Here is a 20,408-nt window from a genome sequence, read left to right on the forward strand (position 1 = left end):
CATATGCCACAACACAGGATGAAGATACAAACCCATGTTTGATGTAATTTTCATGCCATGCCCATGCCCTCAACCTCTTTCTCATTCCCTTCTCTTCTCTTCCCTTCCCTTCTCTTCCCTTCTCTCGTGGAGTTGTGGACTAGCAGTAGCAGCCGTTAGGTGTTATATTTGACCATTATTTTGTTTGTTTTGTTGTATTAAGCGAAGCCGAAGCATGCAAATATTTAGATGTGATGTAAAGGGTGACATCGAAATATACACCCAATTTACATTCATTCGCTCTATAAAGGCAGCAAGGCCTAGGCGACTCGTACATGACATGCTATTTGGTGTTGCTAGTATACGTTGTTGAGCCGAGTTGATCGATAGGATGATATATAGGACAAGTATTTGTTGCCTCTTGAATGTCTTACTCTTACAGGAGTAAGTTTTGGTGTGATCCAAACATTATATACATGGTGGTTCACATCAACTTATGTTGTTATGTGTGAATATTTGATAATGTTTTACATATTCTATAATATAACCTCGACATGCAGTGCACTGTGTATTAAGATACATGAATTAGTAATAGCAAGTAATGTTATGATAATTACATTATTTTGTTGGTTAATTTATGAATTGGGTAATTCTAAAGAGATGAAAATATATATAGGCTCATTCAGGCACAAACTTGTAGAGGCATATATGGGGTATAGGCCATATGGAATTTCACGCCCTTCTAAGTTCTAAGAGCCCAGTCATGATCACACTCTCTAATAGCCTAGTCAACAATTGAAAATAGTCGGTCCTATCGTAACCTATTACGCCCTTTTAAATCATAACCCACTAAACCTTTCTATTTAAGGCTAATCTAGCCAAGGCAACTTTGAAATCCTGGGTCTATCCCTGGCTCATTCAAAATCAAGTTTTATTTTGATAAGTAAAATATTAACATGTTATATATAACACATCATTTGTTAATTAATAATTGATGAATTTCTCTCCCTAATTTAAATGAATTTCATGTAGATTATTCTATCGTTTGTAATGAATACTTACAAAGAGTTTTCTAATATGATTGATGTCAATTAACATTGTAGTAGATAATAATGACACAATATGTAGTGTATCAACAACCACAAGCCTATACAAGAAATGTGGTCATCAATATAGATAGTTTTTGTATATAAGTAGCTTCACTCGTCCAAAAAAAAATTATACCTTTTATCGTATATCACTCCAATGTGGTCATCAATGATACCCTTGATGAAATACTACACATGCTCGTACATAACTCAATATGCGTTATTTATGCTTAATGCTCCACTTCTATCACAACCCTTTCATACAAGCGAATTTCAAAGAAGAAAATCAAACTTAAGACCTTCAATGCAGAGATACTTGATTTTAACCACTTGTTACAAGCCCTTTGCAAATTCGATCACAATTAATTCAAATTTTGTTAGAAGGCTCTAGGCTACATGCCTAGAAAGAATTACTTTGGTGTGTAGACCAAAAAACAAACATGATTTAGGGTAAAATTCTTAGAAGGCTACAAGGCTAGAAAGCTTTGTTGTGTGACTTAGAGGAAAAGGTGAGATTACGCGTGCTTTATATATGGTATAATTCATATTCCAGTCCAAGAACAAAAGATTTTATTTTTTTAAGTCCACTTCAAATGAAGACATTAAATCTTGGCCTTATTTGTTCTTTTCTTGACATTTACTCAAAGATACTGTGACTTTGTGATTCACTTTAGTTTCATTGTCCTCCATGCACCTTAATACGTCCTAAAGAATATTTGCGGGGCCATCCCAAAATCTGAGTCATTGACTTGGTGGGGGATATACTTCCCAGTACCCCAGCAACTCAACTTTCTTTCATTGACCAATTTAATGGATAAATACTTTATCATAATTAACACAAGGATTGGCCTCTCTTCTTGCATTTTACCCACTGTTATGAAAATCTTCCCTTAGGCGCTAAGCGGCTAGTACCACCTCGATTCATTCCTAGGTATTTGAAAAGTAATAACAGACACTTAGATCTGTCTAGGCGGATCTAGGTCACGACTCATACTTTCATTTTACATTTTAGTTTTTGAATACTTGGATGAACACTTATTATATGCTTGTGTCCCCATGTTTTCAACATGTTCTAATATTATATATATATATATATATATGTTATTCTATTTTGCAATTTATGTATCAAAATACGATTATGCATTTTTTAAATATAAGTAGACATTTATGTATATATTATATAACAAATATATAATAAAATTAAAATGACCGCCTAAGCCCCCGCCTAGACGCCTGGACGCTAGGCCCCTACCCACCATCCGACTAAACACCTAGCACCTTTTAGAACCTCACTTTTACCTCTTTTATTAGTTTTTGCATACTTTCAAAAGACGTTGAGGGATACGAAAGAAAGATAGAACCATATACATTCTTTTTACTTTTTTTTAAGAATGTAACGATAATAGCTCTTAACCACTGAGTTTACAAGTTTTGCCAACTATAAGCATTTCTTATGTAGCTCAGTGTTGTAAGGACGGATATTTCCATTGATATACGTTTTTCCAGCTAATACGGGTATATATAATTCTGTGCTTACCGCTTCCAGTCTGTTTCGCGTGAATGTTTGAAATTAATAGGGTTTTGGAGCAAAAGAATAAAGTGAAATTTCTGTATACAAAAAGAGACTAATTGTTAAGTCGAAGGAGAAACTTAATATCGACAGCAATCTGATATGCAAGGGAAATAAGCAAACAAAATCTCTTTAGATTCTTGATGAAATATCTATATATTTGCTTATCAAAATATGTTCTTGTACTTTTGTTTGTTTGCTCTTGTTATTTTCCTCCATGTAATTCGTCTTAATGTATATGTTATGAATTTGTAAGAGCAATATCAGAGAGAGAACTTAGAGAGAGAGAGAGAGAGAGATGAAAAGCTCAAGCTATTTCTTATGTATTGATTACTTAACCAAGAAGTTATTACATGAATGAGGTATTTATACAACTCACTAGATTCTACTAAACTAACTGCCTATCTAAGATTTAGACAAGTGTCAACATGTCAAGCACTATCTCTATCATCCCCCTACAAACTCAGGCTTTGAGATCCCAAGCATGAGATTGCTGCAATGAATTTTGAACAAAGGTGCACTAAGTCCCTTAGTCAAGATATCGGCAAAATGTTCCTTGGAAGACACAAATTGCACTTGAAGTTTGTTTGAAGCCACTCTTTCTCGAACAAAATGTACATCAATCTCGATGTGTTTGGTCCTTTGATTAGGGGTGGGTTCAAAAAACCGAAAACCGAAAACCAAACCGAACCGAAACCGAAAAAATTGAACCGAACAAAAAAATCGAACCGAATTGAAAAAACCGAAGCGAACCGAATTCTTTTGGTTCGGTTCGGTTTTAATGATCTAGAAACCGAACCAAACCGAACCGAACCAAATTAATTAAATTAATTTTTTATTTAATTATTTGTTTTGGGTATTATTTTCTAAACCCAATTTGTAAGTTAAAATGTGCTAAACCCAATGTGTTGCCAAACTTTAAGCTCAAAATATTAAAAAAAAAAGGCCTATAAAAACTCTAAACCCTAACCTATTATTTATCCCCCATATAAGGTTCCGAAACCAAACCTCCTCCTGAAGTACCTACATCCATCTCCATAGCACTGTTTACTTCTGCCCCAACTTTCTTTTCCAAATCTACTCTCATATAACATGTAACAGAATCCATAAACATTTATTTCGGGTAGATTACTTGGGTAATTTGTGATGGAAAAGAATCCAACACACACTAAATAAATCCACCCACGCATTACTTTTTTACTAATCAAGTTGTCAACATCCAGTTACAAGCAAACAACCTTGATCTTTGAACAACATCATACAATTTAACTTTTCTAAGTCATTTGTACGATTTTTGTGTTGTGAGGTTGTTAGTTTGGACTTTGGAAGACTTGATTGATGATTTTAGTTTAACTTTAAATGTTTATTTTCATTGTCTTTGATTCTAGTTAGAATGCTTATGTTATGATTGTGTTTGATATGTTAAAATTTAAAATTTCAAAGTTTTTCATTTTTTGAAAAAAACAAAAAAAACAAAAAAACCGAAACCGAACCGGAAAAAACCGAACCCAAAAAAAACCGAACCGAAAAAAAAATGAACTGAACCGAACCGAACCGAAATTTCGGTTTGGTTTCGGTTTTGGCAAAAACCGAACCGATTTAAACCGAACCCACCCCTACCTTTGATGTTGTACGGGATTAAATGACAATGCTATGGCAAAGAGATTGTCACAAAACAACACAGGTGGTGATGATACTTGGATTTGCAGAAAACTCAGAATCTGTTGAATCCAATCCAATTCAGCTGCAGTGGTAGAAAGTGCCCGATATTCAGCCTCAGTAGAAGACCTTAAGACTGTTTGTTGCTTTTTAGAAGACCAAGATATGGGATTACTGCCTGAAAACACCACTAAACCTGTTGTGGACCTCCTGTCATTAGGATCACCTGCCCAATCAACATCACTAAACGCCTTTAGTGTCAAGTCTCCTCGAGAATAGGTGATACCAAACTCCTTAGTTCCTTTCAAATACTGTAGGATTCTTTTAACAGTAGTCCAGTGAGAAACCATGGGATTTTGCACGAATTGACAGACCTGATACACAGAGAAGGCAATATCAGGTCGGGTGAATGTGAGATACTATAAAGCTCCCACAATACTCCAATATAAACCAGGATTTGAAAATGGTTCACCATCATCCTTCAGTAGCCTATTATAAAGCAAGCAAGGAGTGTCAAAAGATTTGGATTCAGACATATCTGTTTTCTGCAATAAATTAGTAACATACTTGTGCTGAGACAAGAACAAACCAGTGGGAGATGTAGTGATTTGAATACCAATAAAGAAATGGAGAGGGCCTAAGTCCTTGATATCAAACTCAGAAGTCAAATCAGAAACCACTTGTTGAATGACCTGAGATGCACTGTCTGTTATTATAATGTCATCCACATAGAGTAGGAGAATGACAATATTAGATCCCACAGTTTTCACAAACAAGGAAAAATCCGAGTAGGTGTTCTTGAACCCCAATTTAGGTAAGAAGGTAGTAAATCTCTCATTCCATGCCCGTGGAGCCTGTTTCGGGCCATAAAGGGATTTATGTAGTTTACAGACTAGGTGAGGATGAGAAAAGTCCTTAAAACCAGGTGGTTGGGCCATGTATACCTCCTCTTGAAGAACACCATCCAAGAAAGCATTCTTGACATCAAGCTACCGAAGAGACCAATTGAAATGAGTAGCAAGTACAAGAACAATTCGCACTGTGGTACGTTTAACCACAGGACTAAATGTATCACAATAGTCAATTCCAGGTTCTTGACTAAATCTTTTGGGTACCAATCAAGCTTTATGCCGTGCAATAGATCCATCAGAATGTCTTTTGATTTTAAAAATCCATTTGCAACCAACAAGATTCTTGTTAGGTGGCAGTGGAACTAAACTCCAAGTACCCTGTGTATATAGTGCACCAATCTCATCTGTACACAACAAACACTTGGTGTGCAAGAAACACAGTAGGCGAAGAATCGAGAAGCAGGGACTTGATCTACAACTTGAGAGATTCAAGAAACCCTAGAATCGAAGAAGACGAAGATATGTCAACTACACATTGTTATCGGCAGGCGATGATTCAGAGAAGATGAAATTGTAGAAATCAAAGGTGCGAAAGACTAGGATTAAAGCTTTAGTTGCGAGCTATCATGGCGATTGATACCATGTTAATGTAAATACTATGAATTTGTAAGAGCAATATTAGAGAGAGAACTTAGAGAGATAGAGATGAAAAGCTCAAGCTATTTCTTATGTATTGATTACTTAACCAAGAAGTTATTACATGAATGAGGTATTTATACAACTCACTAGATTCTACTAAACTAACTGCCTATCTAAGATTTAGACAAATGTCAACATCTCAAGCACTATCTCTATCAATTCGCACAAATGTATACAATCAAAGGAAAACTAACGAAAAGTCCAAAAAAAACTAAGGAAAACTAATGAAAAAGGCTTGAAAACTTTGAGTTTTAACGATAAGGACAAAATAAAGGGTAAAGTGAATAATACCATAATTGACTTTTTAGTGTAAAAATATGGTTTTTCGTTAAAGTGAACAGTACCGGGAGTAGGGAAGGGCAAAATACCCGCGGTTACCCGCCCATTTAAACTTCACGGTTATGGTTATGGGTAACCGTTTAGATAAATAAATGGTTATGAGTATAACCGTTTACCCGTGAAATTTAAATGAGTGGTTATGGGTTATGGGTATTAACTACGGTTATAAACGGGTAACCGTTTACCCATTTATTTTATATATGTAAAATTAACATAAATCATGTTCTCTATCGGACAAAACTTAGATCAATGCTATTAACTATAGTGCATGGTTCATATAGCGGTGTTTTAATTAATTAAAAAGTAATACATGATAATCTGTGGAATATTTCTATCCTTAAATTGAATAAATCAAAAGAAATTTAAGTGAGAAAAATAAACAGGAGCGCACTGAAATTATTTCCCTTGCAGTATGCATGCATTAGATTTAGTTAAGATGTTAGTCAAATTACCAGTGGAATTGCAGGGTAGAGCCTCCGTGTCTCAGTCAAAGCTGCTAAGAGATACTGCATTTTATTAAGGGCATCTTCATTAAAACAGTCTGCAAGTTCACCAATGCTTGAATCATCTTTCAGACTTGCTACTTCTCGAACTTCTGTTGCAACATTTTCTTGCATATGAGGGTGCTTGCATAGCATATAAATAACCCACGTAAGAGTGCCCGCCGTTGTGTCTTTGCCGGTAATTAATTCAATTATTGGAATAGTATAAGGACTTAGAAAATTAAATACGGAAATGTATGATGTACCTATAAGAGTATTTAATTGTCAAAAAAAATTATGACAATTTTTTTTTTAATTTTAAAGTTGTTAAGAAACATGTAGACGGGTGCAAAAAGGGTAATGGTAATAATAATTAAAAAAAAAAAGATAAGCGGGTATTAAACAGTTACGGTTAAATGGCTATGCAGGTTATGAGTATGGTTAACCGTTTATAAATGGTTATGGTAACGAGTATACCGTTTAGGCAATTATCAAACGGATAAACGGTTATGCTAGTATGAGCATAAACGGTTATGGGTAAATAATCGTGATTACCCATCCGTCATAATCGTTACCCGTCCCTAACCAAGAGTTTTTCATTAAAGTTCCCAAAAAACTTTAGGTCATCTCCAACCGAAGGGTCAAGAGTGCCAGAGTGTCGAAAAAAACCCGAAAATCGTCTCCAACCGAGGGCTAGGCCAGAGGGCTCTAGAATCTGGGATGGCCCCACGGAATCGGAGAGGGCTGGAGTGCTTGAGGGTTCGCTGTGCAACCAGCCAGCCAGCCCGAGGTTGGCTATTTTTTTTTTAATGTTTTATTATTTCTGTCAATTATAACCGACAGGGATACATGCTATTATTTAGTATAAATGTTATTTATGTCGGTTATAACCGACAGTAATACATTTATATTAAATAACATTTATAAATGTTATTTCTGTCGGTTATAACCAACAGTTATACATTTATATTAAATAATAGCATGTATTACTGTCGGTTAGTAATACATTTATATTAAATAATAGCATGTATTCCTGTCGGTTATAACCGACAGGATTTCTTAAGAAAAAATTCAAATGCAACGGCTAGTAGCCATTGCATTTGTTTTTTTTTTTTTTTTTTTTACAGTTTTTTTTTTTTTATTTGCAAAATTTTTCATATAACTTCTATTTTTTCCTATAACTTCTATTTCACAAAATTTATTAAATATTTTTTTTAATTCCATTTTTTTCCTATAACTGCTATTTCACAAAATTTGTTTCATATATTTTTTTTTAAATTCCATTTTTTTCCTATAACTTCTATTTCACAAAATTTGTTTCATATTTTTTTTAAATTCTATTTTTTTTTCCTATAACTTTCTAAGTCATTATACAACATTAAATTAAATTAAGTAACATGAAACAACATTAAACAATACGAAACAACATTAAATAACATTAACCAACATAAAAATTATACAACATGAAACTTAAACAACATTTTTAAAAACATTTAAGTTGTAGTTTTTAAATAATAAATTATGTTTGGCCCTAGCCCTTTGGCCCTCGGTTGGAGATGGTTTTTTGTGAAATGGCTAAAACGAGCCCTCTAGCCCTCTGACCCTCGGTTGGAGACGGAGGCAAATATGGTCATGTACTATTCATTAAAATATTAATATCTTGAAGAATCTTGGAGGGCCAGAGGACTAAAACGAGCCTTCTGGCCAACCATTGGTTGGAGATGGCCTTAGTTTTAATTAAAAATGACAAATAAAGGTATGATGAATAGTACCAGTAAAAGATAAAAATGTGGTTTTTCGTTAAAAATAAATAGTACCGGAAATATTTCGTTAAAATTCCTTAAAATCAAACCTTTACACACAGTGCAGCATTCTCAAGTGTATCATTCTCTTATTATTTCTTTGACTGTTTGACCTATAGTGCTATAAGACTCTCAATCAAAGTCTATGCGTTCAATTGATACAATCAATGCAAAATTAAGAATTTTATCAATAGTAGTGTTTCTTTTTATTTATAAGTGAGATATTTTAAATTTAATTGTCGTAATAATAATTAAGTTCATTACCAATTTGCTTTTTTTTTTTGGGCAAGGCAGTACCAATTTACTTTGGTTAGCCTATTAGATGGCAAACAAACGCCCCCGAAATGTATTATGAGTAGTCTTAGAAAATTTGCGGGCATCCTTAATGTGTCACAACATATGTATACATGTACACAGACATCCACATGCACACAAATACACACTCAAGCGCTAATCAACCCGTTAGTTGATAATATGAGTGATAAGTAAAATGTAGTTATTAGTTAAAAAAAAATTAATTCCTTGAATAGTTATATATCAAATTTGAAATCCGGTTAGATACAATAATATTAGGAAGGGTAGAGCCTTCGTGTCTTAGTCAAAGCTGCTAAGAGATGTTGCATTTTATTAAGGGCATCTTCATTAAGACAGTCTGCAAGTTCACCAATGCTTGAATCATCTTTCAGATTTGCTGCTTCTCGAACTTCTGTTGCAACATTTTCTTGCATATGAGCATGCTTGCAAAGCATATAAATAACCCACGTAAGAGTGCCCGTCGTTGTATCTTTGCTGGCAATTAATTCAATTATTGGAATGGTAAAATGACTTAAAAAATTAAATACGAAAATGTATGATGTACCTATAAGCGTATTTAATTGTCAAAAAAAAAAGAAAATTATGACAATTTTTTTTTTAATTTTCAAGTTGTTAAAAACATGTAGACGGTTGCAAAAGGGGTAATGGTAAAAAAAAAAAAAAAAAAAAAAGATAAACGGATATTAAACAGTTACGGTTAAATGGGTATACGGTTATGAGTATGGTTAACCGTTTATAAATGGTTATGGTTATAGGTATAACCGTTTAGACAATTATCAAACGGGTAAACGGTTATGCTGGTATGAGCATAAACAGTTATGGGTAAATAATCGTGATTACCCATCCGTTATAATCGTTACCCATCCCTAACCAGGAGTTTTTCATTAAAGTTCCCAAAAAAACTTTATTTTTAATTAAACATGACAAATAAATGTATGGTGAATAGTAACATGAAAAAATAAAAATGTGATTTTTCGTTAAAAGTAAATAGTTCCAAAAATGTTTCGTTAAAATTCCTTAAAATCAAACCTTCACACACAGTGCAACATTCTCAAGTGTATCATTCTCTTATTATTTCTTTGACTGTTTGACCTATAGTGCTATAAGACTCTCAATCAAAGTCTATGCGTTCGACTGATACAATCAATGCAAAATTAAGAATTTTATCAATAGAAGTGTTACTCTTTATTTATAAATGAGATATTTTAAATTTAATTGTCGTAAATAATAATTAAGTTCATTACCAATTTACTTCTTTTTTTCGGGCAAGGCAATTCCAATTTACTTTGGTTAGCTTATTGGATCGCTTAACCCAAATCACCCACTGCTTAATTAGTGTATATTGTTGTATCGACCAAAAGAAGAAAATATAATATATTTGAATGATTTTTTGAAGAGATGGATCCTTAAATGAGTATCTATAAAAACAGTTTAATCATTGAATGGTGCGTTTGTTGCACCGGACCATTTTGGACTGGATTAGCTTTAGGGACTAAGCTGGATTGGTTTAGACTAGACTAAGTTGGACTAACTTAGTGAAGCGTTTGGTGTAGTGTCGGACTAAAAAACAAGATAATTAATAAACTATAATATTATATTAATTAATGCATACATAGTAATATTTTATATCATTTAATGTTTATATAATAATATTTTATGTTTTTTAATGCATATTTATTCCCCTTTTACTTTACAACAAAAAGACTACCCTCCATAACCATCTTTTCTTTTCTTCTCCCCCTGGCTCCGCCCCATTCCTTCTTTCCTCCATCTGTTTCCTGCAAAACACAGGTGTAAAGTTCATCGCAAATCCTTCAAAACAAGCTCATCCGCTTCACCATCTTGCCACTGTTACGCATTTCCACCTTCCCCATCCTTTTTTCCCAAAAATTTTCGGATCTCTCTCCTTCCTCCTGATACATGTGTTGGCTTCTCCACCTACAAAGCCACCTCATGATTTTTTGGCCATGGGTGGATTTTGAATTTTGGGTTGGATTTTGTTGTTATTTTTTCGCGTTTTTTTATTTTTTTTATTTTTTTTTGTGGTTGGATTTTGAGGTTTGGGCAGTTGGTGGAGCCTTGTTTCAGATATGAGTGGTGATTAAAGGGTTTTGCAGAGGAACGCTTGCTGACGATGCAGCAGGCAAACAGAGCAGGTTTGAGGACGGGACTAGCAATCTCATACGTATTGGGGATCATCACTAAGACTACCTAGTGAAAGACTTATTCGGTACGAGTCCGACCTAGTCTCATTAATGGTAATCCTTGTTTGCATCATACACCGGCTAGCAAACCCAGCTAAGCTAGTCCAATCCAAGGAAGTTAGTGAGGGCAAACAAACGCTCCCGAAATGTATTATGAGTAGTCTTAGAAAATTAGCGGGCATCCTTAATGCATCGCAACATATGTATACATATACACAGACATCCACATGCACACAAATACACACTCAAGCGCTAATTAACCCGTTAGTTGATAATATGAGTGATAAGTAAAATGTAGTTATTAGTTAAAAAAAATTAATTCCTTGAATAGTTATATATCAAATTTGAAATCCGGTTAGATACAATAATTTTGGGAAGGGTGAGGATTTGAGTTAAGCCACATCATGGTTATCCATCATATAGTATCAAAATCCCCATCCATAGAACTATCAAAATCCCCATCCATAGAACTATAACCTAAGACTTTCCACGTATAAATAGAGAGGATAATACGGTGGTAGGTTGCTAGTTCGTACTAAGATGCTAGTTTAAACTAGTAGGAAAACACACATAAAAACATCAAAAAAAAATTCGTGGTCCTGTCGTGACACCATATTTTCAATGTGAGTTCATGGTGAAAATTTTATTAATTAAACACTTGTAATGAGCCGTCGGCAATTACAGTCCAAATCTAGATTGCCGTTAGTGTGTGAGCCTAACAAAGTCTCTTTTGGATTTCAATTAGTGCATTCTCTAATCCTCTCAATTCACATGATGCTGAGGAAATAATCAGGAGCTGAGTAAACAAATTTCAAAAGAACTCATGAAACATAATACATTTGATGATTTGAACCTACACGCAGAGAGAGACTTTACTATAAACTACATGGAGATCTTATCAAAAGCAAACACCTTAATTTAGCCTCAGTTTTCCTCAAATCTCAATTTCATTCGAACCCTGATTCATCCCCAACTCTATCAAAGACAGATGATCTTTTTGGCTTCTTAGTCTAGATTGAAGGGACGATTTTAACACCACACATAATGCTTGTGGATGCAAATTTCCACTATTTTCTCTTTTGACGAAAATGCACCTGCAAAATTAAGGTCAAAAGCCTGCACTCACGATGAATGGGGGGCTTTGGTCGAAGAACCTCCAGTGCCAAAGTTATAATTCTGAAAAGAATGTATTTAGAAGTTTGTGAGTAGCAAATGACTTAGCATTTTAGAAGGATGAGAGGAGTGTTTATAGGAGGGTGGCCGGCTCCTTTTGGTGGAGAGTGGCTGGCCATATATGGTGTAATGGGGTGAATAATTGCAAGATATTATGTAAAATAATATCTTGCAATTAACATAACAATTATTCCTAATTTAAATATGAAGTTTTGGGAGTTATTTTTTGAATAAAATCAATAAGAGATTGATGATGAGTGATGAGAGGAATATAAAATAAATTTCATATTGATCACCTTTTATTTTTCTTTGATTGAGTCGTTATTGTCCGTTGCATGCCATGGGAATCTTGATGTGCCTCGAGAGTAATCTTGTCTTTTTAACTCAAAAGTCCATATGTCACCTCCATGATTTTTTTTGAATTATTTTTTGTTCCACAATGCTCATCTGCTTTTTTTTTTTTACCGAAACACTAATAGAAGTTTAGATTTGACTACAATTATTAACAAGGCTCATTACAGGTGTTTAATTAATAATTTTTTTCATCACGATGATCACTTTAAAAGTGTAATGTCACCTCAGTTACCACGAAAAAGATTCGGTCACAATCCAATTATTGTTAATGCACATGTTTTACATTACAAGAAGACCGGGATATGTTATTCATATTAGCATCGCATCATGTGAAAACATGGCGGGTAGCGTCAGCATATACAATCGCGATTAACATACATGGTTAGTAAAACATTGTATTCCTTTTAATCAAATTAAATCTAATCCAAGTGATCATGATTAATTAATGTGTGCGTATTCATGTTTCCTAAACTCAAAACACGTGCAGCAATCTAACAATTACTGAGTCTTCCAAGTGTAAGTTCTTGTATCCGGATCCTCTTTGTAAAGATTTCAAAGATCCGTGAATCATATCCGTTTATCGTACATCGTGCGGTCAGAAATTATTTTAAATTTTTTTATTTAAAATTGAACACAAACAATATCTGATAAAAATTGACCACATGATTTACAATGAACCAAAACTATTCACAAATCTTCAAGATCCTTATAAAGAGGATCCGGAGAGGATCCTGTTGGTAAGTTCCTTAGAGCAGTTCCACCGGGGAACTGATAGGTCAGCACCCAGCCAAAAAACCAACTCGGCACCCAGGCTATCCACTCCAGCCCAGCATTTTGAATGGCACCTAACCTAAGCCAGGCAAGACCCACATGTCGGGCAATCTGACGTCAGCTGGGTCATCAACCTCCTGCACGATCAACGCATCGCAAAGAGATCTTGGTGTAGAGCTCCTCCAGGCTGAGGTTGATTCCGCGGCAGGGGAAGATTCCATGGCGGAGGGAGATCAAAGACGACAGAAGAAAAAGCACCGCGACCATCGCCAAGAAAACCAGAACCGGGTACGAGGAGGGGGCTTCTCTTCTGCAACAGTGATGATGTCCCATTAAAGATTCAATGGCCTTTGTCAATGGAAGTTAATGTTTCTGCAGAGAAACAAAGTGGATGGAATTTGAAATTTGAAACACAATTGACATATAAAAAATGACTTGTGTATATAAGGGAAGAAAAAGAAGAAGGAGTCCAGAGAGATTCTTTTGAGAAAAGTGGGAAGAAGAATTAAAATTAAACTATTATTTTATAATAAAAATTAATAATATTTTAATAAAATCGACTAGGTTATTTAATTTTAGAGGGGGAGATGCATTTGGCCTATTACTATTCATTTGAGTCTATTACTATTTACTAAGTGAATAAATGCACTGGATGCTGACGAATTTGTGTTAGGGGTGGAACTCCTCTTGCTAGTATCCCACGAATGAGTCTCCGATTGATGATTTCGGGTATGAGAATATTTGAATAGTGTGTGTTTTGACCCAACTCGGATAAGAATGGGCTGGATCCAGTCCGACCAGCTCTCTTGCTTTTATTATTTTTTCCGCTTTGAGCTTAAGATTTTGCAGATCCCAGGCTGCCATTGCAGTGAGGAATCTAATCCAACGAAACAAATGTAACTTTAACTCCTGCAATCAACTGTAAAAGTCGAAACTCTGTAGCGACAGCGACAGCGACCCGGACCAATTTGGTACTCTGCTTTTTTTACTTTCCCTTTTATCGTACGCCGCCCTCCCCACCAAAATAGTAAAAACTCCTCACCCAATCTGAGGGCGCCACGTCATCGTCCCCTTCTCTTCAAAGGACGCCCGGAAAACACCAAATTAATCAGAGCCTCCCAATTCAGCCCCTCTCTGTCTGTCTCTCTCTGTGCAACAAAGAGCTCTCGGACGAGGCTTTCCGCGCTCGATTGTTCTTGACTCTTCTGTACGGGTTATTTCGGGTGAACGAGATGAGACGCTCCGGTTCGTGCTCCGATCTTTCCATTTTCTTTCTTAGCATCGCTCAGTTGTCGTTGAATTGATCGGTTTCCATGTTTTCATGATTGGTTTTGTAGTAATTAGGATTGACTGCTTTGTTTCGATTTTAAAGTCTTTAAATTGTGGCTGAATTCTGTACTTTTTTAATTTATTTGTGGATGTTTGTGAGTATCGATCAGGTTTGGTTAATTTATTTGTGGATGTTTGTGAGTATCGATCAGGTTTGGTTTTAGCTTCGTTCTTTGAATTGAATCGAATTGAAGTTGATTTATAATTCTGTTGAATCGCTGAAATAATGGTAAATTAAATTACGAAAGGTTAAAGCTTTGTCGAATTCGAAAATCGGAGAATGGTTTTTAGCTGAATTGGTGAGGATGCTGGAATGTTTGTTGCGTGAAGGGGGTTAAAGGTTCTGATTTGTTGAAAAGAATAAACTCTTTCAAACAGAAAATTGAATGACTGACCAGAGTAGGCTTAAAGTTTCTGATTTATCAAAAAATTATAAAATTGAATCTATTTAAATTGTTCTTTATTTGCTCTCTTCTTGTTTGTCATTTCCATCTTTGCACTCTCATTAGTCAAAATATATAAAACAACGACGGAAAAGTTATCGAACAGGCCAAACTAATTGTCTATATCACATTGTCACAGCAGTTTGTTTAATTTTTTTCGGTAAGTTTCAGGGGATAGTTACATTTAGACGGGTTTCGTCTAAACTTTAGTCTTGTGGCAAAAGTTTGCATCTTTTTTAATCATGATTAATGGTTGGGGTTGTAACGTAGGACTCAATGAGAATTGTGGGAAAATACTTCCTTCAGCGATGGCTTCTCAGTACTTGGAAGTCATGGGGAGGGACTCTCAAATAGTGAGGCGGAGGTTTCTAATCCTCTTTAGTATTTTCTACATCCCCACTTATGGGTTGCAGAGGGGAAGAGAGCCACCTTGGGTTCTTGAACTCTCAGTCAGCTGGTCTATGCTGCACTTCTCTCAAAAGCTTTGTCAAATTTATCCTACTCAAGTGTTAGATACTTCCTGAAGCACACATTACTTAGTAAACCTTGCTTTAAGTTGAAACACATTTCGGGTTTGGGGCTATCTGGTTTTCTTATTGGATTACCGCAGACATTAGTATTTGTAGAATGTGTTCTTCAAATCTTATATACTAACCTGTTTGAATATTAGCATATTGCTTACTAGTTTGTTGCGTTAGCATTCCATGTTATCTTGTGCTTATAACTACTTTAATCTTAATCTGCTCAGCCACTAAAGCAGCTAACAAGGAGTTGGAACGGATTGATGCCGTCTTTAATTCATATGCAAATGCGTCTTCTGGTTTGATTGAGTAAGTCTACTGCACAAAATACTTGTTATAATTTGTGGATTTTGCTATTACTTTTGTTGCAGCAGGAGCGAAGGTTATAATTTTTTTAGTGATAGTGTTGAGCATGCTCAATGACAGATTTAATTCAGTAATTCCTTTGGCATTCAAAATGTTATTACATTTTTCCCTTGTCGCGTATTTAGTTGCATCTTCCAGGGGTAGGTAAGAATTTCATGAAAATATGTTTTGGGTATCACCATTTTTTGTACTAACGTAAGATCATTGTTGGTCCTGCATGGTCACATTTTATGATTACTATTCAACAGAAAGAGTTGTTATGAATCACCAATTGTTCCTTGTCCAGAAAATCCGCAGTGACCAATAGAATCGCATTATTTCCAAATACCTGATCGAACTACTTTCTTAAAGACGGGAGAAGAAAAGTAGTATTGTTTCATGGCATTTCAATTACAATCAAAATTTAATCATATTTGTATCAACTCTACCTTATTAAATTTTTCCCATGGAGAAGCTGTACTTTTTAAATGCGTGCACACCTTTGTTACGGGAAAACTTGATGTACCCTTTTGACTTATTAGTTGTTCGTGCTCTTTGAACAGCCCTGAGGGAATCGAACGTCTTTGTTCAGATTTGGAAGTTGACCATACGGATGTAAGGGTCTTGATGCTTGCCTGGTAAGTTCAGTTTGGAGTCATTTGATCTTCACTTCTTCGAATTATCCTTGATTTGAATTGTCAAAGCTAATAGACTATGTATGCCAGGAAAATGAAAGCTGAAAAACAAGGATACTTCACCCTGGTAAGCAGTACTTGCTCATCTGCGTATCAAAATTCTTCAAGTATTTTTTTTAAATGAAATTGTCATTTACTCCTTTTACCAACTGTTTGTACGTTTCCACAATTTATTTCATTTCATCTAGCATCCAACTGTACATTGTTAAATTAATTTTGATGATTGCATGATTGCATAGCAATGTCTTTGCTTTACATGTCTGGGTGTGTTTACTCGTGGAGATTTAAATGTATATACATGGAGTCTTTGGCTTCACAGGGGAGCATGTGCGTGTGTGTGTGCGTGTGCGAGTGTGAGTGCGAGTGTATGCATATAAGGCATATGTCAAAAAAGACACATCTGTGTGCTCTATACGTACATATTACATATAGACATTCACCTACTTATACAACACAGATCAAATGACACTAGTGTTAACTGTTAAGTTGTCAAGCTTTACCGACCTTTTAAAGGATTACTTTGTTTGGGCGGGTGTAGTTTAATGCTCCATTTGGATTTTATGCTCCAATAATGCTGACCACATACGTCAAATCTGAATTCAATTTCATACTTTAACCATTCCATAGAAGTCGCATTCCTGATATAATTTTCTATTAAAATTGAAACCTCATGTGGAACCTTGCATTCATTACTCTAACCGTTCCATTTGTTTCATGACATCGCCAATCTCCTCTTTGACAGGAAGAGTGGCGAGTAGGACTTAAAGCACTGAGGGTGGACAATGTAAGTAAATTAAAGAAGGCACTCCCAGAGCTAGAGAAAGAGGTAGAATTTTTAAAATTGCTTCCTTTTATTACGGCAATTTAATTAGTTCATCACATCCACATGATTGAGGTCACAGAGATTCTGATCTTTTCCTGTTAATTACATAATGGATAGGTCAGGAGGCCATCAAACTTTGTGGATTTCTATTCCTATGCATTCCGATATTGTTTAACGGGTAATGCATCCACTGTGTCTCTCTGGTTATATTTTTTAAAGTAATTGATTTTCCTTTGGTTTTTTACCCTTTATATATGTATTATTTACAGAGGAGAAACAGAAGAGCATAGATATAGACAGCATATGCGAGTTATTAAATATTGTTCTAGGATCGCAATACCATTCGCAGGTTGACTTATTTACTCAGTATCTAAAGGTGAGTAGCTGAATGAATATTGTTGTATTAATGAACTGGTATTCCGTTTAGTCGGGAAAAAGATTCTGAAAATGGTAAATGCAATTTGTTTCTAAATGCAGATTCAGAATGATTACAAAGTCATAAATATGGATCAGTGGATGGGCTTTTACCGGTTTTGCGATGAGGTAATCTTACACGTTGGTTGTTAATTTGAACACTCCTGCTTTGTTTCTTCTTTTCATTTTTCTTATTCACTGCTAGTCGTGTCTTATGCCAATAACCGTCAACGTTTGGTTTTGCATATCAGTTGTTGCCATTTTCCTTTTTCCGTAAGTGCTAATCTGCTTTCATGATATGTTGGCTAACATGTTATCCTTACAATCCTTTTCACAGATAAGTTTTCCAGACCTTAGCAACTACAACCCTGAACTTGCATGGCCTTTGATCCTCGACAATTTTGTTGAATGGATACGAGAAAAGCAGAGCCAGAGCTGATAATTTACAGTGAACCTGAGTCTCTGCTGTAAACCCTACAATTGTTGGTGAAGCCCTCTTCGAATCCTTGTTTTCTCACCGTGATATGTTTATTTTCACTCCGACCCTTAATTTTATTGTGATTGGCCTTTTTGCAGGACAGTTTAGACAACACAATCAAATGGCCTCAGGAATTTACTTTTGCTCATTTTCTTTTCTTGCAAATATAGGATTTACCCTTTGGAAATTGCATGTTTGTGATATGAATATAGTTCCGAAAGTCGGGCGAATGTTATAGCACAGCTTCCATAGTTTACTCTGTTTAATATCCAATTAATGCTGTAAGTTACTTGAGGTGATCGAGTTGAGGCCATTGAATTATGCTCTTTTAGTGTGGAGAGATTTTATCATGAATGTGTTTGATAGAATAAAAGCACTTGTGAAAATTGGGATTTGGTGTTATCACTTTTTATATCATAAACCATGTTGGACTTTTGGCAAATCTGCAATAAAAATAGAACTGATTTCACTAAAGGGACACTGGAACTGATAAAAGAGGCACTACAAGGTCACCATTGGGCGTTTTATTGCCTGTTTAGTGCCCTTCTTTAGTGACAGAAGTTCGACTTTTGACAAAAATTCTATTGATGTTATGTGTCGTAATTATTTCTTTAGGAGCTTTGCGTGGAGAGATTATTGGGTATATCGGATACATTCCATTGATCAGCAAAGAACACGAATTTGACTGTGTAATTGTTTGAGATTTTGTGGTAGGATCGTAATGGAGTCAAAGACAAGGCAAAAGATTTGAACTTCAGGGTAGGAGCGTTGGCACAATGAGGCTCTCACAATTTTGTGGTCATATAAGATCCTCTTGGAACAGTGAGACCTGCATATAAGTAATGCCTCAACTACACACGAAAACTTGCGTAATTTGGTCCAACAAGTCATAAAGTAGTTGTGTATTTGTTAACCTAATTGAGTCAAAGACGGGGGGGGGGGAGTCAATGGAACAAAGAAAAGGGGCCGAATTTCATTTCGAATAGTACCAAAGCAGGAATAGTTAGCGAACGTGAAGGCCTCAAGGGCACAGTATTTGTGGGGCCTTCAACTTTCTTTCCTATAGGAAAAGCAACTTTAAACAAAAGCACTTGGAAACTCCTGTGTGAGAGGGGAGCACAAGGTTCCCGGTTGTAGGCTTTCAGTATCACAAAGTGAACCTCCTTCAAGAAAACCTCACCTTTCACATTTTTGTTTTTCATAAAGCGGTATAAAAACTACTCTAATCTACGGTGAACAAAATTCAAACTCACTTTCTTTATTCTTTATGAATTTTGATATGGATTTTACTTTACTAAAGCAACACTTTTAAACCACAAAAATATAGAATTCCAATAATGCAAGACAACATGTCATTATTGTAGACATCGAAATTTCGGTGAAATAAATGTTCACCAATACATTAAAATTTTGACATGTCAGGGCATACATGGCATGCACCACGTGTCGCACGAATTGTACACATGGTGTGTGACTCAACGAAATCGGACAAATAATCAAGAAGGACATGTGTCAACACTTGACGGAAATGAATTATTTGATTTTAATTTAATTAAATCAAACGTTAATTGATGGAGTCAAATCACGCACCGGCCCACAAATCGAGTCCTGGTTCTTTCGTCAATTAATCAAGCTCACACTCAAGGCCAAATCCATATGTAGTCAAGGCTTGGAAAGTTTATAAATAGGAGGAACCAAGACAAAGAAAATGAGGTTTAGAAAATCATTCACGCCCAGACGTTGAAGCTTTGAAACTCTAAAATTCTCAAGCACTCAAACCCTCCAAACACTCAAAGACTCGAAAAGCTCTACGCATTCTTCGTAAAACCCGTGAAAAACCACTAAGCACCCCTACGCGTGCCGGTTCCTTCGTTGCCAAAAGCCAAAACCTTGCGGCATCCGTTCATCCAAGATCAAGTCATCGTGACCCTTGAATCAACAACACCACACATCTACACATTTCAAAGATCGAATCAAAGGATCAAGTTGTAAAGAGATTGTAACCCTACAAATTTATTTTGTACACATGTTCTTGTCTCATTTGTCGCGGGATTTTCATGTTTACAACTGTATA

At 35.4% G+C, this 20,408-nt stretch overlaps 1 protein-coding gene across 4 annotated transcripts; it reads left to right on the top strand.

The window, feature by feature from the left end:
* The first annotated feature begins 14,142 nt into the window (after positions 1–14,142).
* On the top strand, positions 14,143–18,720 carry LOC103438669 (uncharacterized). Of its 4 annotated transcripts, none has more exons than XM_008377213.4 (10): positions 14,143–14,531; positions 15,807–15,888; positions 16,488–16,562; positions 16,650–16,686; positions 17,362–17,445; positions 17,560–17,620; positions 17,712–17,818; positions 17,920–17,985; positions 18,194–18,342; positions 18,433–18,720. In XM_008377213.4, exons 1-9 carry the CDS (start codon positions 14,519–14,521, stop codon positions 18,293–18,295), a joined length of 627 nt encoding a protein of 208 aa, XP_008375435.1. In that variant the 5' UTR covers positions 14,143–14,518; the 3' UTR covers positions 18,296–18,342; positions 18,433–18,720. The 4 variants fall into 4 exon arrangements, with proteins under 4 accessions (XP_008375435.1, XP_008375443.1, XP_008375450.1 ...); XM_008377221.4 differs by having other exon boundaries at positions 14,145–14,531; positions 18,438–18,720; XM_008377228.4 differs by having other exon boundaries at positions 14,145–14,531; positions 18,194–18,338.
* Positions 18,721–20,408: the final 1,688 nt, after the last annotated feature.

This window comes from Malus domestica, chromosome 17, assembly GCF_042453785.1.
Source record: "Malus domestica chromosome 17, GDT2T_hap1".
Taxonomy (NCBI): domain Eukaryota; kingdom Viridiplantae; phylum Streptophyta; class Magnoliopsida; order Rosales; family Rosaceae; genus Malus; species Malus domestica.

What these genes read in the sequence shown, in the direction of transcription:
- LOC103438669 (XM_008377213.4), top strand. An exon ending in GCGTCTTCTGGTTTGATTGA is followed by an intron (nt 15,889 to 16,487) that starts GTAAGTCTACTG and finishes CTCTTTGAACAG; the next exon opens with CCCTGAGGGAATCGAACGTC. An exon ending in TCCCAGAGCTAGAGAAAGAG is followed by an intron (nt 17,446 to 17,559) that starts GTAGAATTTTTA and finishes CATAATGGATAG; the next exon opens with GTCAGGAGGCCATCAAACTT.